Source organism: Caloenas nicobarica, chromosome 3, assembly GCF_036013445.1.
Source record: "Caloenas nicobarica isolate bCalNic1 chromosome 3, bCalNic1.hap1, whole genome shotgun sequence".
Taxonomy (NCBI): Eukaryota; Metazoa; Chordata; class Aves; order Columbiformes; family Columbidae; genus Caloenas; species Caloenas nicobarica.
The window spans coordinates 70478005-70502364 of NC_088247.1; the positions used below are offsets into that span (position 1 = coordinate 70478005).

At 40.4% G+C, this 24360-nt stretch overlaps 1 protein-coding gene across 5 annotated transcripts in view; it reads left to right on the top strand.

Moving 5' to 3' along the window:
- Positions 1-215: 215 nt before the first annotated feature.
- The window catches only part of EPM2A (EPM2A glucan phosphatase, laforin), a 41014-nt gene continuing 16869 nt past the window's right edge, over positions 216-24360 (top strand). The window contains exons 1-3 of one of the 5 annotated variants that reach the window (XM_065632645.1): positions 1054-1140; positions 1895-1971; positions 14585-14759. In XM_065632645.1, coding sequence (XP_065488717.1) covers positions 14698-14759 — 62 coding nt within the window. In that variant the 5' untranslated portion in view covers positions 1054-1140; positions 1895-1971; positions 14585-14697. Of the gene's footprint in view, positions 522-646; positions 1141-1215; positions 1972-14584; positions 14760-24360 lie in introns of those variants that run through there. The other 4 variants (XM_065632641.1, XM_065632644.1, XM_065632643.1 and 1 more) reach the window with 4 other exon arrangements.

The window sequence follows — 24360 nt, forward strand, 5'->3', positions numbered from 1 at the left end:
TCTCCGGGGTGGGTATTAACTCCTAGATGGCATTTTGGGAGGGAAATCCCCTCCGCTACGTGGGTGCGGGTACTCAGGCTCCGCAAAGCCCACACCGCACCCAGCCCTGCCGGCCCGGCCACGGCCGCCCCACGGGCCCGGCGGCTCCGCCGGGCGGTGACCCGGCCCCCGGCCGGAAGTGCGGGCCAGGCGCGGCCCCCTAGCGGCGGCGCGGCCCGGGGGGGGCAAAGCTGCCCTCAGACGGAGGCCGCTGCCCGCCATGCTCTTCCGTTTCGGTGTGGTGCTGCCGGGCCGCATGACGGAGGGCGGCGGCGGGCTCCTGGTGGCCGGCTCGCGGCCGGAGCTGGGCCAGTGGGACCCGCAGCGCGCCGTGCCCATGAAGCCGGCGCGGCCGGCCGCCCCGCTGCCCGCCCAGGAGCCCGCGCTGTGGCTGGCGGAGGTGGTGCTGCAGGACGAGGACGCCTCCAGCCCTTTCTGGTACAAGTTCCTCCGGCGGCGGGGCGGCGACCTTCTCTGGGAAGGTAACGGACGGGCCCCCGCCTCGCACCCCCCAGCGCTCGGGCCGCCGGGACGTGCCCGCGCGGCGGGGGCGGGGCTGCCGCCGTTGCCCCGCCCGCCTTGGGTGGAAGGGACGGCGGGAGGGAGAGAGAGGCGGCCGTTAGCGGCGGGTCCCAGCGGTTTCGGCCGTTGTCCCCGCGCCGTGGGGCAGGCACCGAGCAGCCGCCTGGGTGAGGGGCTGCAGTGAGGTCGGTAGGAGCGGGTCGCCCCGGCGCCGCCCGCCGGGCCCTCCGCAACGCGGGGCCGTCGAGGGCCGGCTCTGGGTGCTGCTCTGAGGGGCAGAGCAGCGCTGGGAGCTCTTCTTCAGGGATCGCTTGCCTTGCTGGCGGCTCCGACAGCTCCGGCTCTTGGCCGGTGCCACGGAGCATCGCCCGGGGACAGGGAGAGGTGTCACCGTCAAACGGGCCGTACCCTGAACAGGGCGCTGCCGGGTGTCGGCCGCCTCCTGTGCAGGGGTGGCCTGAATTGTGCTCGCAGGTAGAACCTCCTAGGCTGTCGTGACGTGACACGAGCACTCGCTAGCAAAAACGTGGTAACCGTGTGGTGGAGGAGAGTGAACACTGAAGGAAGCTGCTCTTCTAGGTTGGTAAAAGTTATTTGGAACAGTTTTCTTTCCCCTGAAGTAAAGAACTCGGAATTTCCTACTTATGCATTAAGATGCGATTTGTTACTTTATTTCAGTAAGGTGAAATGTCACAACGGCATTTTCAAGCTGGTAAATTTTACCATCGGAATTGCTGAAAAAAATAAGGAAAAGTTCTATTAGAGCTTTTCCAGTTTTCTTGCTGTTTCAGTAGTACTTCCGCCCTGATTTTCTCCCATGTTGTCAAATATTCAATAACTTCAGTCAGTTTCCATGTGCAGTTGTAGTATATTTAATTTAAGTATCTTAAATAAAAGAGAACACTCATACAATTGTATGCTGAGTCAAAGCTCTAAATATACCTCTTGTTACTGAGGAATGGATCTGACTCGGTGAAAGGAAGACAGATGACTAGGTAATTTGTGAGGTTTTTTTTAACTTATCGAATAGTTTCATAATCCATATACCGAAATAACACATTGTAAAGCAGTTGCTCTTCACCTATTTCAAGAAGACATATTACACTTTTAAACTGCCATTCAACAACTGTCATACAGTCTAAAAGATGCATTTGTCATAACTGTTGCATTTGTTTTTTCTTCTTTATACTAATAAAAGCCTACATGTTAGAAGTACCTTCACTGAAATTTACATCATGGAATACTATTTACACCATTTAATAGTAATTGTTCTATTTAACAGCTAAAATAAATAGTATATTCTGCCTGTTTTAACCATGTTTTTCTTTTGCAGAAATGCAGGAAAAGTGAATTTATGGAATAAAAAACTTTGCATCTGTCCAAGGAAGCAGAAATGGGTCTCTTTTGAAGGTGCCAAATTTAGATAATAAGCCAATGATATTGGTATATAAAGAGGTCCTCACCACAGAGAATATAGAAATAATAATAGAGTGTTTCAGTCTATAGAACATCTGCAATTGTAAGGTGATGGTTCATATGTAGTTTGGAAGTAATGATATCTCAAGGTATTTGTCCATACGTGGGAGCACATTTAGTAAATGTAGTCTGTTGAGTAATAAACATCTTCTGTTTTGGTGGTAGTGCTATTGGATTTAGGATTAACCTGCATGGGATTTTGTTCTGGTTATTGTGAATGCTCAGCAGTTTGAGCTTATTGCTTAGCTAGAATGATAAAAAACAACTGGGCATATCATCCAAATGCAGAGGGTATTTTTTTTTGATTAGTCATTCATATAAACCATTTTTTTGTAAGTTGTTATTTACAGGAAAGAACTAAATGAGTTTAAACCCTGAAAATTATTGTTCTTCATGTGTTACATGAAAGGAGCGTAAAGATGTTTTTCTATCCAATAATTAAACAATATCTTGCAGTCCTTTTTTATATCACTTGTTTTAATGATTTTTTTTTCAACTGTAGGTCAGTAAGAGTTTTGGCTGTCATCTGTTTATTCTTGTAAAAGTCACGAATAGACAACTACCTTTTTTTAAAAAAACAAAGGTTTTTTTGTGATAAGTAAATGCTATACTATGGCTCTTCAGTATCCTATGTGTTTAGAATTAAAATGTGCTTTGGGAGACATTTAGCTGTTGGAGAACATCTGCAGTTTTGACAACATGATTATAAGGGCTAGAGGAAGGTGCAGAATGATACTTGCTCTGAGTTTGAGTTGAGGCATTCATCTGTAGTCAGAGAAACTCCTGTCCAATTATGGATGTCAGATGTTTACATATTTTAGATAGGAAATAATGTGCCATACTTTAAAAAAATCATTCCGTATTTTTTTATTAGTATACGTCATGTGAGAATTCCCCTAGTGACATGTATTATCTTTATAATACCACAGTACATGTTGCATCATATGTTTTGAGTATAGATTTAGTTCATCCTTCCAGCCACTCCAATGCAATGGGGAAACTGAAAGATAAAGTGAGGATGTTTGTTTCTGTGGGCTAGAAGAGACAAAGTCATGGGCCAGTGTTCTGTGGCCTTCGGGTTCTGCCAGGTGGTCCGGTAGGAAGTGAAGCCTTCAGGCCAGGCTTGGCCAGCAGGAGGGTTGCTGGCTTGTTGCTTGTGTCTGGAGGGAACTAGTCGCCCTCTCTAGGAGGATGAGGTGGGAGAGGAGACTCTCTTGTGGTCCTGAAGGGTCAGATGCTTACCTCTGCTGTCGTGGGGTGATGATGCTGGTCTGCATCCAGGGCTTGTCACTTAAAGCCATAGGGCTCCTCTGGCTCGAATCATGGGATTTCTGTACACGCTCTAGCCTAAGTGAAGTTTTGTCAGGGTTGGTACTTTGCTTACCTCCTGTGAGCTCAGCTGAAAAGCCTGCTATCTAGGAGAGTTTTTAACTGTCCTGCTGTATCTGTGGAAAACAGGTTGGTTATGTTGAGCTTTAGAACCTAGGAATAAGTTTACCCATTAAAAAAAAATAACATAGACACCTTTTTTTTTTTTTTTTAACCAACTGCATCCTGTGTGTCTTTCAATGTACTTTGTTTTTGATGTAGATTCTTCAGAACTGGGTTTATGTCTCCCTTTCAGCTCGGGGAGTAGAAGTACATTGTGCCTACTGTCAAAACTAAATAAATACAAGATGAAACTTAATGCTTTGATTTGTTTTTGTGAGTTTATGCTTGAACACTTATCTATGCCTTTATCTGTTTTGCTCCGGTCTAAATAAACTGTGGGTACTGTACAAGATACATGTTCCATAACAGGACAGAGGAGTTTCTAAGGGCATGCCCCATACTGTATTTCGAGATTATGGAATACAGTCTGTTGACACATTTTGAGAAGGGGGGGAATATATATATGTATATAAAGTATAAGCTTATATTCTAAACTGTTGGTCCATTTTCACATAACCATTAGTTTGATGTAGTTGGTGCTTGCTTGAAGCTTGACAGATACAATATTGCCAATTAAAGCTGAAAAGCACCTCAGTCTACATTCTAGTAATTGGCACAGGTGAGCAGAACTTTATTCCTTCCAACAAAACCCCATCTCTAGTCTTGGAGACAGCAGAGGAGAGAAAAAGAGGTGTCTTGTTTGTACTTACCTGCTGCTGTTCTCTGTGGTTTCTTGGGGGCCAGTACAACAGAGTTTGGTTGGTGTGTTGGCCTTCCAGTATTTCCAGTTCATGCTCCTGTGAGCTTGTTAGTTACAGTTTAAGCCTTCTGTTGGAGAAGATACACTTCTGATGATAGTTTAAAAAGACTGGTACATTTATGGAGTAATAAAGGCTTCCTAATATTGTAATATAATTAATGAAAATGTCAAAAGTAGAACTTGATCATAGCTTTCAAAGGTCAAGCACTTGATTGACTGAAAACATTGATGATAATAAGGCACATTTTAATTTTGTTTTTAAAGTGGCTGAGCATTGAAACCTGAAACAATCTCAAGTCTTAGCCTCAATTCCTTGGAACAAAATGGATTTAATTTCTTGTTTTAAAGGGGAAAATTCTTTAAAGGCTGTATGGGAAGTTAATATCTAGTTGCTGTTTGTGCTGGAGAGATTGTAACAGAATAAAAAATACCTGGGTCTAAGCCATAGCAGGATAAAGCAAAGTAAACATTATTTGAGGCCATTCAGAAGTACAGTTGGATGCAATATTATTTTCCTGCAACTGAGATTCATCTCTCTTTCATTTTTTCCCAAAGCTAATCTACAGATTCCCAGATTAGGTAGCAGTTCTATTATTAAAAAAACCCAGCTAACCGAACAAAAACACAACCAAACCCGGAGAGGATAACATTTCTTTGTATTGCTTTTAATGCAGCTGTTTTATGTAGGATTGTTCCCACTGGGTGTCGCCATTTTACCTGTGTACAGGCAGCAGCTGCTGAGTTTCTTACAGCTACTTGCACATTTTATCAGTATTTACAGTAATCTCTTCTGCTTTTGAAAACAATCCCGGGCTTTACTTGCTTCCACCCATCCCAGTCTTGTTCTGAAGTAGGTAGGAACTAGGAAGGAAAATAAAGCAAAACTGGATGTTGTTAGCTGAACAATTGTGCATGATATGAATTTGTTCATGCAATGCTCTTGCTTTCTGGATGACGCTAGATGCCTTAACCCTTTTCAGATGTGAGGAATCTTTACAAGTAAAAGGTGATAACTTTGAAATCTATAGCCGTTTAAGGAATGGAGAGAAGCTTCTGTTTACAAAGTGCAATAGCTCCTGATATTTTGTTCTTCAACCCCCACAAGACAATAATTAGCATGAATTATGGTGTAAGTAATTGGTAGCAAGTTTTCCATTACTTCCTGTCTGTATGTCAGCATTAACTAACTTATAGAGAGCAGGCTACTGGAGATCAATAAAACAACAGAGAGTTGCCCATGAAGCTGCAAAATTAGAAGAATAAAACCACGTATGTACACATGTGATCCTCTGGATTTGGCAGGTATTAATACGTGTCATTTCCGACCCACAGAGATAATCAGGGACCAGCTCTGGCAGCTGTGAGAGCCTAATTAAAGCATTTGTGGTTATAATGATAAAGTTACAATAAATGCATTGTTTATGCAAATTATTTATTTGCCATTTTTCTCCATCCCCTACTTCATTCCCTGCCCTTACCTCCAAGTGACAGCAGCATGCAATATGGGTCAAGAATTTATTTTCAATGGCGAGAAGCAATTGGGATGATAATTTGGTTAAGTTTTTGCCATGGTTACTGTTTTGGTCTAACTTGTTTCTTGCCTGTAGTTCAGTAGTCTTCTCTGGTGTGGTAGAAAGTAACAATTGGTAATACATGGTACAATGCCATAGAGTCTCAAAGCAGTCAGGAAGACTTACATTATACATTTTGTTGCTATCAGCCATTATTCTATCATCTGCATTTCCTTTATTTTTATTTCCACCATCTGTCTGAGAAGAACCTCTTTTTTATATAAGCTGAATTCCCTTTTAGTTGCTTTTCTCTGGCTTAATCTACACCATTAGACTGGGCATTTGGTAAAAACTCTTAGTACAGTAGCAGCTCCCACTGAGATACACCTGTGCCTAAGCAGACCTGGAGAGAAAAAGAAAACACATTTTTGAAAGGTGCCTTTGAAAATTCTTTTTTTCTCATCTCTGATTTAAAAAAAATTAAAAAAGCTTTCTTCATTAGCAGCAATAAGTCCTGAGGGCTTTCGTGTAAACCATTTAGTTCTAATTCTGCCATAATTAAAAAATAAAAAAGAATTCTCTTAGAAGTAGACTAATAGACTAACAAATTGTAAATTCAACCTGAATTTTAATAGAATTAAAACCTACTTCCTTGGTTATATATATCAGCCCTACCAAATGAGAAGTTGGAACGGGCTGCTTTAAGTCTCAGAAAATAAACATGCAGTGTATGATACAAATGGTCTTCTGCTTCTTGGATATCTCTTTTGGCCTGGCAAGTGCAAGGAAATGTTTCTGAAAACCAGAGCAGTTATGAAGGAGTTAGTGAACTAGGTGTGGCAAATTAACAATTTTGTCTTACATTAGGTATTTAAATAATACAACAAATTAATCTACTGTTTTTAGAATCTACAGGGAAGATGGTTTATGGACATCAAAAAAGTAGCATTAAAAAGCAGAGTAAGTATATTTTATTAAGCATGCTGGTAGGGGTTAATACATGACACAGAGAATTCAAATGCATTATTTGGCACTATTTGCAGAGGTGTAAAAACAAAGGGCAGTTATTCAGCAGCTTTGTTGAGGCTTCAGAAAGGTGGAATGCCAGTCTAAGAGCCTGTGGCAGATTAAAACTACCAGAATACCTGACCTCGCTCAGCTTCAGTGAGGGGAATTCAGCCTTACCTACCTCTCTTTTTTAACAATCAATAGCAATTCAGGCTTGGTGGGACTGAGGCATCAGAGATTGAATTTCATTCAGCCAGTTAGGCATCAGGGAGACTTTAATGACAAAATCTGGTGTAAAGGGTAAGTAAATTTGAAAATTGTAAATGTACTGATGGAAGTCCAATTAGAGTAATGTCTGATAATGACACCATGCGATAGCACATTCAGTTAGCTGTGAGAATCAGATCCAAAACAGGACTTGAGACTTTTCTTTGTTGTAATGTTGGTATGACAGATTAGGCAGTGAGCAAGTACTTCATCTTTTAAATGCTTCATTTTGGAGATTCCACCCCCCCCGTGTTTTCTTTTAGTTCCTGTTGTTCTATTACTATTTAGAAAAAAATCTTTTATTCCTCAAACCATTCCCATTCTTCTGCCCCTAGAGTGTTTATAGTGCTTATGAGGTTATTAAAGTTGTCCAGGGGAAGATGTTAATTTACCTTGTTAAAGGACCTCGTTTAATATTTCAAATGTAATTACTTATAATATTTAGGCATACTCAAAATTTTGACATGTAAAGCCTGCTGGTTCATGAAAAATTTATGACGAAGATTAAAAAAGTCTTTGCCTTTACTGATTTGTAAGGTGATCTGGCTGCTTGCTGTTTGGATTTATTTGTTGCTGTTGAAGCTAATGTGCGTATCTAAGTGCGTCGTCTAAGTAGTCCTGTGGTTCTTCAAAGGCAGCAGCAAACTGAGAAACATGCTGACCTTGCTGGGGTTTGGAGGTTTGGAAGTTGCACGCCTGTGGTGTAGGGTCTGGATAAAGCAGGGATGAGACACACAGCACCTTGACAGCTGCTGCCATACCCTGGAATTTCTACATACCTTCCCTCACACAGGAAAAAACAGAAACAAACTGAAAACTTCCAGCCAGCTGTGCAATCAGCCAGTAGCTGGGAGAGCTGTGGCTGAGCAGTACACTAAGTGGCTTTGCTGCAAAGAACTCTGCAGAGACCGTGGAAGAGGTGATTTTATTATTTTTCATTCATTCATGGTTTTTTTGTTCACCACACTTAATAGCACTGAGAAATTTCATTGACCCAGATTTTGCTCATTATCTTTTAAGATTGAGCTGATAATTTCACCAGTGTGACTCTTCCAGAACATTATGTAATCTATGTGCAGTTGTCCTCTGTGTCAAGATGAGTCTGTGCTGTTGGCAGACTGTTGGATTGTACTTCTTTAATCTCTTCAGTACAGCTGTAATAAAAGAGTAACTGAAGGTTTTTCTTTGTATTCTGTTACTGCATATAATTAGATCAAATTGCAGAAGGTCCTCTTCTGGTCTCTGCTTATCTTCTTCCAGCCCTTGATCTTTGGATGTCTTTTTCTTGCTTACTGTATCTTCATCTGTTTTTCCTTTTTTCATTCTTGTCTCTGTCTTTTGCCAATGCCATTTATCAGTTATGTGGAGATCTTTGGTTTTAATCTTTTTTTTTTGGTAGGTTGTACAGCCAGGTTCCTTTGTATTCCACTTTGCTCATCCTTTATATGCATTAAACCAGGAGCCATATGTGCAGTCATGCAGATTTTGAGAGCCCTCTGTGAGGCTTGAGCTGTAAGCAGGGATGCTGCTGGCTTTGTTCTCCAGCAGTTCTCTACCTGCATCAGTGGATTCCACTGCACAACCATCCGCAGTAGAGACAGCAACAGCTGGGTTGCAAAAGCAATGGGGAACTTTAATGCCTAGAAACTTATTTTTACTTTTCCCTTTCAGATAAGCATTTTTGCTGTGAAGCGGCACAAAGATGGAATTTAAATAAAATCATTCTGGACCTTACTGAAGGAAAAGGAGTGCTACCCTATCAGTTAAACTAGGACCTGTATCTTCTAATAAACTCTTCCTTTTGTTCTTTAATTAGGAAATTTCACATGATCAATTAACAGGAAGATCAGTACTGTTCAGATATTTAACTTACCCTCTTTATGGTTGAATTTTACATGTTTTCAAATGATTGCATATTTGCATCCCCAAAATAATTAAACCAATCTTCTGCCACTTGGCACAATATGAATAAAAACAAGATTAAGAAAAATATTAATTTAGAAGTGGTTTGGGCTATAAAAATGCGTTTCCTGTTGTATGTTGCCCTTTCTCAGTGGGCATTTGTGCTTGTTTTCTTTTCTGCAAAGATGAACAGGGGAGTGGAAAACAGATTTGATTTTCTTTGCTCTACTACTGGGTCTAGGAACAGAAAAGTTGAAATGCTATTAAAATCCCCCAAATCTTTAAAGCTGCACTAGGTTTTCATGACTATAAAAAAATTAAAATTTAACTCAAATAATTGTTTATTTCGTATGAAAAGTACCTGGAAGCCTACCCAGTGGTCTGGTGGTGTGTGCTGTGAGCAACATGGGAGTTCTGCGCTTGCTGCCTTGCAAATGCTGGTGACGGGACACCCAGCTGCTGTGCGAGCAGGGCACTTACATGGGAGTGGTGAATTCCCACTCTGGAGGCTGGTGGAGTCGGGGGATGATTCAGAACACCTTGAAGTGTTCATGCAAGGTTTGAGTAAACTTGAGGAGACTAGTGTAAGGGGACAGATATATTTACATGAGCAATTTATGCACCAAAGAGTTCCTTTTGGTGAGAATTTGCCTCGTAGCTCCTCTAGGAATTCTGCAGTATGCCTTCAGGCTCAGCACTGGTGTGGTGTGAGCTTCTTCCCTCCTCGTCAAGTCTGGAGCACCTACCTTGTCACAGGGATGCGACGTCCTCCAGCTGCTCCATCTCTGTGTGAGTGGTGTGTGCAGGGAGCTGGCTAGTGGCGCACACATTGTTGCTGGTAAAGATGTGATGTGCACTTGTGGGCTTGGAAGCACGCTGGATTGCAGCAAATGAAACCCTGGACATTCTCTGTGCCACACCAGGTGGTAATGTAGAGGCACCCTGACAGCTGTGGTTGCCCAGCACAGTCAGGATAGCCTTCCCAGCCTGTAGATAGGACCTTTCTGAGCTTCAGGTATGGAAACTAAACTTCAGCGCTAGACCTTCCATTTTGGTAATTTACTTTCTGGAATGCTTTGCTCATTTAAGAAGTGGGTAATAAAGCTGAGTTTCTGTGGGGAAGGGCTGCTGAGTCTAACTTCTTAGGAAGTCACTTACAGGATCCAAAGGTGCGGTGGCCTTTTAGATAAAGGGAGGGAAATCCAAGTGGAGTAGGATGTTGTGAGGGTATGAGCAGCTTCAGTCATGAGCAGACATGTCCAAACTCTGCATACATGCAGCCTCATGGCATGTCTCTCTGCACTGGCCTGTGCTTTTTGTCTCTGGTGCTTGTGCAGAAGGTAATAAAGTAGAAAGGGCTGCACCACATCTCTGATGCACTGAGAGGGATTGTATTCTGATGAGCTTGGTCCCACTGCCTTCATCAGGTGCTCAGTTTCCTCCCAGTCTAACCAGCTGCACCACACCAGCAGCCCTGGACTGGAGAGTGAGCAAAGAAGTGCTGGTCTTTGATCTGTGGTGCTGTTGGTGGCTGCCTGTAGCTAACACCCTGCCGTGTGCTGGGCATGGGAAAGTCCCTGTGCTCTGGGAATCCAAGTCCAGAAAGGACTTTGCTTGGCCTGTTGTGGCGAGGGAGGGAAGGGTGAGTTTTTCACTTGGTGTGCCAGATCTTTATCTGGCTCTGACTGGAAGCATTTTCGTTCTTGGTGTGAACTCTTCCTGTACTTGTGAGAAATCTTGGGCCAGCTCAGCTGAGTCTGGCAGAGTTTTGTGACTACCGCAAAGGAGATGCAAGGAGCCTGCTCCATCAGCAGAGATAAAGGGGCTAAGATGAGACTAAGGCATGTTTTGCCTGCATTTGCCTGCATGAGGCTGATGCACCTTGCTTCAGACAGAGGAAACTCATGAGAAAAGGTTTAAAAAGACACGGGTGGAAAAAGAAGAACTGAGGGTTATCCAGTTAATGATTTCTGCTCATCACCCAAGCTATGCCCATTTTCCTAGCCCTAGACATTCTGCAAATATATAACAGAACATGTAAGTGATGCAAATTGTTTTCGATTTAAAACAGTTTATGAACCTTGAATGAAAACTAGTTTAATTGGCCGACTTATTTTTGTATTAAATGACTCTGGAAGATAAAAGTTGAAAGAATTCAGTCTTTAGCTCTTTTATAGCAACTTTAAATTATAGATGAGTTCTACATTGCTCCTCCAGTTTGTCATCTGCCTCTACTTCTGAAACTTTCTTTGCGTTGTTGTTTCATGGAATCAAAAATATTATGGTTTTCTTGTGACATACTGAAGTAGCAGAAGCATGATGTGAACTGATGGAAAAAGTCTCCAAAAACCTTATTTGTTAAATGTGTCTTGTGAAGCAAACTGTAGTGACAAGTACTTGTGTATCATTTGGATACTGCCTGGGTAGTGAGATCCTGATTGTTTCATAACTCTTGCAAGGCAAATGGAGAATTCAGCTTCCTGAACAGCTCAATATGATCATACTGTTCTCTAAATTAGTATTTCTTGGAGATGGTAGTGCTCTCCCCTTCCTGTCTGAAATTATATCACTGTATTTGTTGAACAAAAAATACATGAATATACATATACACACATGAATACATACATGTTGAATGTATATTCATATGCATTCTGTTGCACAGGCTTCATATTTCATAGGCCACTATAAAATGTGAGGAGTAGTAAAGAGCTGTGCAGTTTTCATGAAAAATGTTAGGAATGCAAGCTGTTATTGTTTACCTGAGTATTACAGCCAAAATGGAAACATTCCTTTTGAGATTCCAGTTTGACTGTAGGCCACAGTGAGAAGGTGAGGTTGAGTGGTGCAGAAAAATCAACAGCGATAAATAACAATTAGGGAAGGAATATTTTCGGAATGAGATTTGACAAAACCTGTTTGAGGGAGCAAATGAAACCAACGCTTCATGGCAATTTACTTTTGGCCCTGCTTCCATGTGTGTTGCAGGCCAGGTAAGGGAATGAGTGATGGTGAAGGTGAAAAGGTGACAAGGCAAGGGGGTTACTGCCATTTAAGAAGGCAGATGATAGAAAAGGAAGGAGAAAAAGAGCCGAGAATTAAAGCTGGAGAAGAGGATGGATAGTAAAACCGGTGAATGATGGGACATGCACCTCAAGCAGCAGCAGCTGGAAATGGGAAAGCAGGAGGTACGCAACTGAGATCATGAAGACAAGAGTGAGGCTTTGTTGTCTTATAGGACTGACTGTGCCTCGGGGAAAGGAGAAATTAAGCAAGAGAGGGATATCATAGATGGTGATTGCAAAAATTCATGCAGAATCCCTGATGGGTGAGGAGGAACAGCTGTGAGCGATGGAGGGGCAGCCTTTGAGGGAGCCAGTGCGTGTATAAGGTGTCACCCAGCACTAAGGGGAGAGCCGGGTTCTTGTAGGGATCCTTGGCAAAATGATGATATTAGCATGGGTCAGGAGCACGGGGTACCCATCACACAAGGGTGCCCTTGTACAAGGAAGCATGGGGCTGGGAGAAGCAAAAGAGCCAGAGATCCTGAGAATATGGCCCAAAACCACCAGGGTGCAGTGAGGGTGGTGACTCCCTGGGGGCTGCAGGGACACCCCATGGGGTGACAGCCAGGAGCAGCTTGGGGCACTAGGGCAACCCCAGCCCTCGGCATCGGGCATTTCCCTGGGGATGGGGACAGGCTGAGGCTGGGATGGGATGTCAGTCCATGGATGGGTGTGGGTCAGGATCAGACACAGCCTTGTGATGGCTGGGCAGGGCCATGGTGACGTGCATTGTTGTGGACAGTTGTCACAGGGTAAAATGGGGGAGGCAAGATGTGTTATTTGTAATTGTAAAGATTTTGCTAAGTACATTAAGTCAATTAAGTGTCATAAACATCCATAGGTTTTGTTGTGCCGTCTTGTTTGTTGATGTGTACTGCTGTCTTCAAATATTTTTTAAAAGTGGTAAGAATGTGTAAACAATTAGAAATGTGAGATTAAAATATAGTGGTGATATTTGTACCTTCAGGAGCTGATCTTGCTCGCTTTATCGAAAGCTGTGTCGTACCATTGCATATGATGCATCATGGTTCAGCAATACAGAAGGAGGAAACAGTTTTCTGCCTCGTATTTTCTTTTTCTTTTTGGTAAATAATAATATTTCATTATTATGATAGAAACTACTGCATGTCATGTGGAAAAAAGGAGATTGTTTGAGCTTTACTATTAAATGTTAGTCTTATTCTCTAATCATTGCATTAATACATCTCCCAGAATGCTCTTGCTCTAGCAAATTTCTCTAAATGTGGTGCTTAGAAGCTGCTTATGCATTTACTTGCAGTGTGAAATTGAGGATATTCCTTTGGGTATAATTCTACTCAGAAGTGTTCTAATATCATTAATAATTTACAACAGGTTTACATTAAAAGCAAGGCATAGACCAGGTCACTTCTATTCTGCACAATAATTCCTACTTGGCAATTAGTATTACAATACGTGTGTAAAAATGATGAGGGGGGAGCATATACATGTACTGAATTTTTGGAGGCTAGATAACCTTTTGACTGATGACATGACGCGGTTCAATCCAAATTGCTTACTCTGGCGTGGTACTAAAAATTGGTTTTCTGTACTAAAGCTCACACTGTTGCTGTAAGAGAAGAAGGGGTAATGGCTATTAAATAATGGAAAAACATAAGAAAAAATTCTTACTTTAGACAAAGCTATTTTAGGTAAACGTGATTGCATGGCATTGCAGATATGACTGTGTCTCTCTGGGTGACTTTGGGCAACTTCACTGTGTACGAGCAGACCTTCTAAGTAAGACATGTAACTGAAGAGTACAAAGTGCTTGTTTATTGGTTAGCAAACATAAAAGACAGGATTTAATGAGCTCCCAGATTGGGCATCAGTGTGCATCCCGTCCCCAGCAGAACACCCAAAGAGTCTTTGCTGGCCAGGCAGCTGTGGGTGAGGTGGAGGAGGACCATCCTTCTCCCTGAAACAGGTCTTCATTCCTGCCAGGTTGCTGCCTGTCACCTGCTTGCTTTTCTTTTTCAGGATCTGGTGCCTTTCTACATCAATGTTTTTGAATCCTTAAGCTGGTAACAACTCCAGTGTCGCCAGCCCAATCCTTTTTTACAGTTTGACCTTTCTGATCTTGCACAGCCGTACCTTGCACAGCCATAGTCTGTGCTTTCTCCGAGGTCTTTCTCATAGCTGGGCAATTTTCTAAGTGTGAGGGACAGTGACACTGCTGTGCCCTGTCAGAGCTGGGCCTCAGGCCACAGCAAGCTGGGCCCCCCAAGAGGGAGGTCATGCACCAAAAGCATTAAATGCTGAGGTCACAGATTATCAGACATCAAATGAGGAACTTAAATGAAATTCATTATTCTTGAAATTTTAAGTGCCATGGTTGATGATTTGGGAGACTTATACAGCTTTAATGCTTTTTATTTTTTGTTTAATATTTTGCAAAAATTTATTTTAATGCTGAACATTTGCTCTGTGTCAGTGCTTCTGTTACAGCTATTTCAGGTGTTAATAATGCAGTTTGAACAGGCAGCAAAGACCACTCCTGGCCTTAAATACTCAGTTCACAGCTCCTGCAAATCTTTTGGAAGATTTTCCAAATACACAGCCTGCAACTGTCCTTTCTTCTGTTCTAGGTAATGGGCCACATCATGATCGAATTTGTGTTTACAACCAGAGCAATGTAGTAGATGGAGTTTACTGCCTCCCAATAGCACACTGGATTGAAGTCTCTGGACATACTGATGAGATGAAACATACAACTGACTTCTATTTTAATATTGCAGGACATCAAGCTATCCATTACTCCAGGTAAAAGAAAAGTTCAGGGCTTGGCAGTTGTCAAGTATTCAAACAGAAAATCTGTACTGACATGATGTCAGAAAAGTTTGAGTTTGAAGTGGTGAATGATAGTATGTATGTAACAGTAAAGTTTAAGAAATGTTCGACACCTCTTTGCAATTAAATGTCACTTTTGGCAATAAGGAGAGATTCTGAGTTTAAGGATACCTGCAGCCTGTACAAGTGTGTTAAGCTGCACCACATCCGAAAATGACTAGTGGTAATTTATGGACAAATGTATGAGGAACTGTCATTTTCAAATTCTTGTCCACATACACATGTAAATAAGCATGTATGTAATGTGTTTGGTTTGGGATTATTTTGCTGAGGAACATCTCCTGGGAAACAAAAAGAACATATTCCAGCACCAGAACTTTAGGGCATCACATTATTGCTTATGTGTGGCAGCAACTGCAATTAGTGACAGCTGTTAGAGATGAATTCTGCTTCTGTGCATGCATTTTAAAAACATACTAAAACTTAGGCAAGGCTTAAAATGTTTGTACTGACGTGGTTTTCACTTGAGTCCACTGCCCCACCAGTGAAGCATCCTGGCCTGACTTAGGAGAAAGTGAAGCTTAAGGACGGCATCCACCCCTTAGGGCTGCCGAGAGAGCACAGGCTGTATTTGGAGCTGCAGCCTTAGCACTGGTGGTTAACAAAGTGGCACTGAGGAGTTTGGGACCGTTTGTAACTTTTTCCCCATCTCCAGTCATGGATGTGGCAGCAAGTTTGTTGATTGATAACTGGTGCATGGATGCTGCAGCCCCAGTATGCCACGTGCAGCTGGTGTTGATTACCCAGCAGTTAGTGATCCTACAGGGATATGTATTTTTTTTTTAGGAAATCAAACCACCTTGTACTTTCATTAGGTCTTAGCATTGCTTTGTGTGAATTTCTCCAGATTACTGTTTCAGGTACTCCAACATCACCATCTTGTTTCCTCTTTCTACCCTTTTGTCTCCACCCTCCCACAGACTAAGAAGCAGACTTGTCTTTTTCTCATCAGAGTTGCAGTGTATGATGGAAAGATTTTTTTCTCTTGGTGTCTTTTGGAATAGTAGGAATCCATAAACTTTAGATATTTGTGTGCTTCGTACCTTTTCCCTGAGACCACCTTAAGCTATATAATATTCCTGACAGACTATACTGTTTTCTGTATCTTAAGCATCCATTTCCAACATCCTATCAGGGAAAAGATCTTGTTTATTCCAAAGTACAGACTTGTCAATTGCAAATCATTTTGCTTGGCAGAGGAAGTCTGTGAGAAAGAACAGCTGTCAGAAAGCGAATATCAAAGCACCGAAGGCTAACTTATCTTCCTTTCCAGAGGCAGCAGTGATCCATTTAATACTGCCTTATCTGTGTGACTATATGTTTCTAAGATTAGGTAAAAAGCACAGATTCCACTAAAAAATAGTTGGAGAAAGTTTTCTGAGCTGTGTAGTCTTTTCCAGATGAGGATCCCCTCCTCCGTTCCCCTCACACACACACATACCTTCATTGCAAGGCAACCTTATATGTACATCTTCAGTAAGTAATTCTTATCTCATTTCTTTGAGCTATATTAAGTGAGCATACCCCATATCAGTCCTGTTGCATAATTATTTTTAATACTTTGAAGATACGCAGCCTTAAATGACTTTTTAATTATTAACAGTTGGGGGCAGATTCACCATTCTACTGGTTATAACACAGCAGCCCAAAAATACTGGCTAATTAAGTTTTTGGGTTTTGGTTTGTTTTTTTTTTTTTTGGCAGACCAGCTGAAGGGAGCTGATGAAAATACCTTTATTTTGTAGTGGATTTATTGATTCAGAAAAGTGCTATGGAGATTAATATCACCAAAAAGAAAGAAAGAAAAAGCAACAACACACAAAAAAACCCCAAAACAGAAGCAAAGAGCCAGTTCCCCCACCTGTATGATTGAAAGCTCAGTGTATGATTGAATTGTAGTTATCCAGCTAAGATTACTTATTTCCACGCTGTAATGGAGGAAGCAGTACCACAGGGAGCTGTATGAGCACAAAGTCTGAGTCCTGTCACCAGCCGTAGGATCTTTACAGAATGGTGGCAGCTGGAAAGAAGTGATTTGTCAGTGAAAACTTTTGATGTGAGCCCCTTACTCTGGGTTGCTCCACTTAATAGGAGTGCCATGCGCAAATTAGCTGGAGAGGAAAATTTATCTCTGTCAAAATGGGCTCCCACATGAGCCCTTGGACTCGTTTTACTTGACTGTCGTCTGTCTAATCACAAAAATTAGAAATAGTTATTCTGAGCTTTGCTACCACCTTAATTCTTCATAAAACATGTGCTTAAACTTTAAATGGGCTGCAGCAGGATAAGAAGAACCTGCTTCCTGCTGTTTCCAAAAATCATTCTGAGTCACGCTGAGGCTGATGGCAATGCTCTGAGGAATCAGATTTTTCTTATTCAGTATGGATGTGTTTGCTCATAAATCAGTGAATATATGTTTAAACATATATTTAGAGAACCCACTTTGTGTTGGTCATTAAGATTGGAGAGTATATGATGCATTTTTAAAGGACAGCAGGATTTCAATTCACTTTTTAAAGTGTGAAATGAAGCTCGCAGGCAGCGACAAAGTCATGACTGATACCTCCGTGATGTTAGTGTTCACTTGTTTTGGACATGTAATGACACATATCACCAAAATCTATTTGGGAAAAAAAATTACAGTCCCTTTCTCCTTTGTGTGAGATATTACTGCGTTAAGATGCCTTCAAGTTGCAGGAGAGCTCACTTAGGACACAGTAATTTTCCAAAGCAAATTAGAGTTATTGTAATCTTTTCTGGGAGAAGATGACTGCAGAAAATTTGTAAACCTGGGGCATGTTAGCTGTATTCAGTTCCATCTGTGAAAGGTGGAACTTCCTAATTCATAGGTGTTATATACCTTATTATTTATATTAAAAACCTCTGCAATTCTCAGAAGAAAGGCATTACATAAGAGCAAGAGAGAGAGAGACACCTGAAATTACAAAATCCTCAAATAATGTGTTGGAGACAATGATGCTTGATGGCAGAATTAGGTGCTATGGGAATGAATATCACTGAGAAGAAAAGCTATCTAGTTATGGTTTTCTGTTTTCAGACTGATTTTCGGTTCTCAAATCCACCCCTGATAAGTAATGAGTTCCCATAGTTTTACCTACTCATTTGAATATGGTGTATGACCACCACCTCTTCATTTTAGGACATATACTTTGATGTCAGCTATGGTGTCTAATTTTGAATAAAATGTGTTTCAAATTTACTGTTTTCATAACTCTACTTTTATTCATTGTGTGTGTGCTTTTTGTGGGTCATATCCCCTAAATATGATGAAAAATATTTTTTTACATGCTTTGCATGTAAAATGCAGCTAAACTGGATTATGTAAGTGAATTCCTCAAGCAATAATGATAGCTAATATCTGACTGAAGTATTGTTATGGCTGCTAAACACTTTAGAGGAAAATACACGATAAACTTTAATATAATGTGAGAGGGGAGTCACTACTTGGGAGTAGCCATGGGTCCTGACAACAACTTTTTGAGCTACAATTTTTGTGGTAGCTTTTTTGCACTGAGATATTAAGGACATTAAATATTAATATTTAATGTTTATGGAGTGAGTGGTATGTTCCTGTAACTGGATATAATCCAAGAAATTATGAAGTTGATGAATGTGTTGCTATCATCAGTGTTTATGTCCTTAATTTCTTCCATAAGACAAAATAAAGCAAAAGATAAAAGAAAATAAACCCTTGTGCTTCGACATACTGTTTTTGTTTGTTTGTTTCTTGATGGTTACAAATCAAACTTAATTTATGATGTAATCTTTACAAATGCTTTGTAGATTGTTGGTAAGACAGTTTCCTTCAGCACTGCCATAGTAATGTAGGTTACAACCCAAGTTAAGTGTTAAGTGGGGATGATCAGGACAGTCACATAAAAAGTGTGCTCCTGATTCGTACTAAAATGTTAATGTAGATTAGGTGAGTGGATGAGGTATCATCCAGGGCAAAATCCAGATGCTCCTTATTTACCTTCTCAAGGCACTAAAGCAGTAAGTATTCTGCTGATGAGCACAGAGTTTCCTTTTGTCTGTAGTAATTCTCCTGTGATGAAAATGAGCATTTGCTTGATTGACATGTATCTTTCATTGGGGTGGAAAACAAGAAGCTGGTTGAGTCTATTTTTGCATGAGAATCAGTGGAGAAGAGAAATAGTGTAACTTCTGTTAACTTATTTGGGTCATCGAGTCACAGTTATTGCTATTTGAATGTTAGAGCTCTGCTGGGGCTGATGAATGTAAAGATATACTTAAAGACATCTGTGGTAGGCCTCAGCTTGAGATTAAGACCACTAAATTCGTATGTCTGTTTACAGCAATTCAACTCACTGGCAACTAGATGTCTACTTTAGAGTGAATTAAGAATTGAATTGGTCTCCAAACTCCACTGATGATGCTGATGAGATCTCTATTGATTTATAATGACACTTTAAACATCCTGTCTGGTTGCTTGACTGTTGATGTCTAGTGTCATTTGACATGCTCTAGAGTTTACTGTCTGGCCTCCATCTGCTGCACTACAAGAACATGGGTTTTTTATAGCTGTTTGACCATATCTTTTTCGCGCCATCCAGATGTTCCAGATGCTATAGGATGTCTCAGAAGTCAGTGGGAAGCTGTCCTTGGCAATGTATTGAGCGTTGCTGTGCCTGAAGACACCCGTTTGTAGATAACCAGGGCTAGGTGTCTTCATCTTGACCTTATATCACATCCATAGTCTGTATTAATGAATAATGTTCATCTCAGTTCAATATGATGGCAAAATCACCTTTGAATTACATGACTGGGAAAAATACAAGAGAGAGCACTTTATTTTTGCTCTTGTCTTCTGACTTACTGGTTTTAACTCGTTCACAAAATAAAATACCCTTCTAAGCGTAATTCTGAAGTTTTTTTGGTTTTTTAAAATTTTTTTTATTAGTGAGTTACAAAAAAAGCTTTGAAGAGGAAGCTGTCACAAAAACCCCCTAGAGTGCAGTGAACTGTGCTGCTGTAGTAGAAAGCTGAACTGACGCTTTATGGCTGTGTTATGAATTAAGAGAAGAGGTGAAGATGTCTACGGAGATTACCATAATTAACATAAAAAATTGAGAGCTAGCTGTCCCCTGTGCCTAAAGAATACTTGTGGTATTAGAGTAAAAGAATAAGAAATAATGAGCTCTGTAACAAACGTCTTTGATTGTGTTCTAGTAAAATAATCCTGATTAAAAATACTTAACGAATAGCAGTTTGGCCTTTGATCTCAGTACTTAGGACTCTAACTGTAAAGTTATCTGGCCATTTTATACATTAAGTAATGAAAATATTCTAAGTCACCTTTTGTCATACACTTATCCCATAAACTGGGACATTTGACCACACATTGGAGTATCGTTTTATTATACTGAGCTATAGTCTTAAACTCGTCTAAATTAGAGCGATTGTTTACTTACCAATGGGAATTGTCTTTTATAGCGTGGTTTAAAAATTAACTGTTTTGTATCCTTTGAATATTTTTTTTCTATATTACCCTCAACTGGAGCTGTGAAATGCTTTTGCTAGTGTCTGCTCTGAAAAATATGGGTTTCAAATCAGTGTAAGAGGTGACTTTTGCGCAATTTTTTATTTACGTTCTTGCAAATGAAGAGAGAATGTGAGGAAATAGGAGCGAGAGTGAGAAGATAAACATATTATGAGGTCAGAATTTTATCTGTTTTTAAAGTCCTTATTTGCTTACATTCATTGAATTTGGATATATCTCTGTCTTGGGTAACAAATGCATTTTTCTTCCATGTTTTTTGCCCATCCAAACAAAAATTTCTCCTTTTGTGAACTTCCCATGCTGTGCCCTCCCTAACAATGGCAAAAAACTTGAAAACTATATTCTCATTTTCTAAGTTTTGCGATTCCGCATGGGCAGGATGGCTCCTGGCTGGGATAACCTAAGCCAGGCTATCGGAGATTTAGCTGCAAATCCCAGTACCGTGAACAGGAATACAGTCAGGATATGCCAGCAGTGCGGTCACAAGCTTTGGTACCTGTGTAATACTGTGAATAAACTGGATCGAGGGAACTTTTCACATTTTGTTTTTCTGAGTATTGGCAAATAGCTGTTGTCAGCACAACACCAGTTCCCTCACCGTGACCTGCCTGCTGAGCACTCAAGCTTGAAATGGGAACTCCTGGAACTCCTGGATCTCAGTTATTCGTTTCTAATCGCATTTCTTGTATGAACCATATAACGACCAAAATCTGGCGTTTAAATGGGTGATGTAAATTTTGCCAGAAGGAAAAAAACAGAGGGCTTTTAGATTAAAAAGTTTTGTATAGCTGTTGTCAGTGTTTGAATTCTCAGTGCTACTTCTACCTACAGTGACCAGTCTGTTAAATCTGATGACTGGCTACTGACCAGCCTGCTGCCAGGTTTGTCGTGTACTGCAGTGGCTGAGGGACACAAAATATCATCTAGACATTGGGATGACACTGTTGAAATAATGTGGATATGATAAAATTGTGGGGGGAGTAATTTTGGCAGCAAACGGGACTGAAAACCAGTAAACTTGTGAACTATTAATATTTTTATGTCAGGTATTTTTCAAATGGCAGGCATCATTAATATTCACCAGCTTTGCTGAGTGTTTACGCTTCTTTCTATAAAGCTACAATGTATGTTGTCAGCATTATTGATAAACTAATAAACAGTTCATACATATAGTCTAAATAGCGTAACATTTTATAAATTATTTTTTAGAACAGTTAGAATAATTCTTGATAGCACAATAAGAGCACATCACACTGATGTGTGGATTTCATGTTTGATGAAATCTCATCTATTTCTAATGAAACACAGAATATTTTCACAGTTCAGAAGTTTCTGAATCTCCCAAAGTGATGCCCAACATTTACCTGTACTAGAAAGAAATGGCTTCCATGGCACCTTCGTTACATCTGGTTTGCCTTTGTTCTACTCTTCATGAGGAAAAGTAGGGTTGCAATGTTCTTTCCCTTCTTATTCCTGCAAAAAAAGACAACGGAAATAAATCTTTTGAATGTTACACTTCAGAAAAAGGTTTTTTTCCACCTGATCACAATCTGAATCATACTCAAAATGGGCAACATGACACAAGCTAAAGGGGAGCTTAGCATGCTGTCTGGATAGTCTTTTGAGTTTTATCTGGACTTTTTTGAATTTTTATTTACCATTCTGCCATTCATATGTGGCATTCGGAATGGGCATTTGATTGAGAATTATTTACTTGGAGACGTGATTGTTCAAGAATGAGCATTTTGTTATTAAAGTGGCAGCAAGCAGAGACTGGCTGTTGATGGCAAGATGAACACCTTTTGTCAGCTATGTGGTAATGGGTAACATTTACTTAAAACCACTGCTGCTCTTTAAAATAGGTGTTTTCATAGGTGTGTCACTGCACAAAATGATTTCCTTACTTCTTGAGAAAAACTTAAGTTCTGAGTCATTCTGGGAGCAAAAACCAGAAGGAAGACTGGGAACCCTTAATGAGAAAACCTTGAGGAGTTTTCTGTTTTTCTCTGTCAACAAATGTTGATAGTCTAGTAAATATGAATTTTATGTGGGGTATCACAGTTAGGGAACAAAAACTATTGTTGCTTCTAATTTCTCTTTCTTCTTTTACCAGGCCTCCCTGTCCCTTGTCTGTATTTGTTCTGGAAGTCTTCAGCCCTTTTTCCTGCCTCTTTACTCTTTAACATTCAGGCTGTCAGCGAGAGAGTAAAGTTCTGTCTCCATTGGAAAGCAATTTGCCGGCACTGCTGGCTGTGAACAAAATTGACTGAGATTGTGAAATCCTGGGCAATTTAGCTCACAGCTGGGACTACGGGGAAGGGGCAGCATCGCTTTTTCACTGAAGATGATGTTCCAGTTATCTTGCACATATTTATTTCCTGTTACCTTTTACATGCATTTATTAGGTGCCCTGTAATCACTGGCATTTCTTAAAATAGCTTATCTAAAGATAACAAGCTTTTTTTCAAAAGCAGAGATTGTGTACTCAACCTTATTGCTATTTAGTTTACCAGGAGGGAGTGAATTCAGATGTTGGGTCGTTATCAGAAGAACTTCACTAAGAGAACTCCATAATTTTCAGGTGGTGAAACTGTAGAAGCAGGTACTTGTGTTTGCAGTGTAGACCCAGTCTGCCCACCCTTCCTATGGTTTTTCGCAGGCACAACTCCTAGGGCAGGTTAACCCAGCCAGCCTGCAGCTGACTCTTAAAGAAAAAAAAGCCTTAAAGCAAGAGAGTTTTCAGACCCCAAATGTGAAAGGTGAGACCATCAGATAGTTTATAACCACCAGCCGGTTTGGTGTTCGCTTGCTCAGTATGTACTTTATTTCTGAAGCATGTAAGCTGTAAATGAGGAAAATCTGAAATAAACAACTGCATAGTTGTTTCGACTCAAATGAAATGGGAAAAGTGTAAAAGATAGTTCATTTAAAACGGCAGCAAGCTGAAGCTATTAAGTTATGAATTCTACCTCTTTTATAAATGCTGAGAGACACAAATGCAAGTTTTCATGCTTAATGCTCTAGATATTTACAGGATAATTTTATAATAAAAAAGCTCCTCCATATAAAAATATGGAGAATCCTTTTTAAAGGATAAAAAAAGATTTATTAGAAAGGAAAATTGAATGTAGCTCTAGTTTCTTTGAAGTTTGTCTCAGGAACATAAGTATTTTATTTCCCAAGAGTAAATAGAGATTATCAAATTGCTGCTGTATTTTCCCATATATAATTTTCTCTCTGCAAGAAAAACAAAAACCAAAGAAATGCACTGTGTTTGTCTTCCCAGGGAGCATATTAAGAGGCTGAACTGAAAAATCTCTTGTTCCCTCTTTTAATGCTTGTACTTTGGGAAGTTTAATTTCAGGGAGTCAGATACATAATCCCTGCTATTGTTCAGTGGTTTAATGCCTGTCCTCTTGTGAACTATGATAAAAATTGAGTCAAATGTCATAGGTGTTGCCAAGGTATAAGAAATACAGGTTTCTCCTTTATTGGTTCAATAGACACCATGGTTTGTAAGTTTAAATGAAATGTCTTCTTTCTTTGCTGAAAAACCTAATAATAGAAAACATGCAAGAAGAGAAAAAAGGGGAAATATGCATTTCAGATTTAATACAGAGGCAAGAAAATGTAGAATATAAATGAAATCAATAATGGAGTAGAAGCCTCCCTTCCTCCCTTCCTCCCTTCTTCCCTTCGGATTTGCAGCTTCCCCAATAAAATAATTTCTTTAGTGCTCCTTCTTTCTGCAGTCTGTTTACCAGCTTGAAGGGTTTGCTGTGTGCAGATCATTCCTAAACACAGCATTAACTACTGCTTTCATTGCAGAAGGCCGAATTGCTCAGCTTTCTGTAATATTGAGTTGCTTCAATCTGGTGAGATGAAAGGCGGAAAAAGCTTCTCAAATATATTTGCAGTCTAGATAATAAGGCTATCCAGTATGAGTAATGTTTTACAAATTTACAAAGTCAA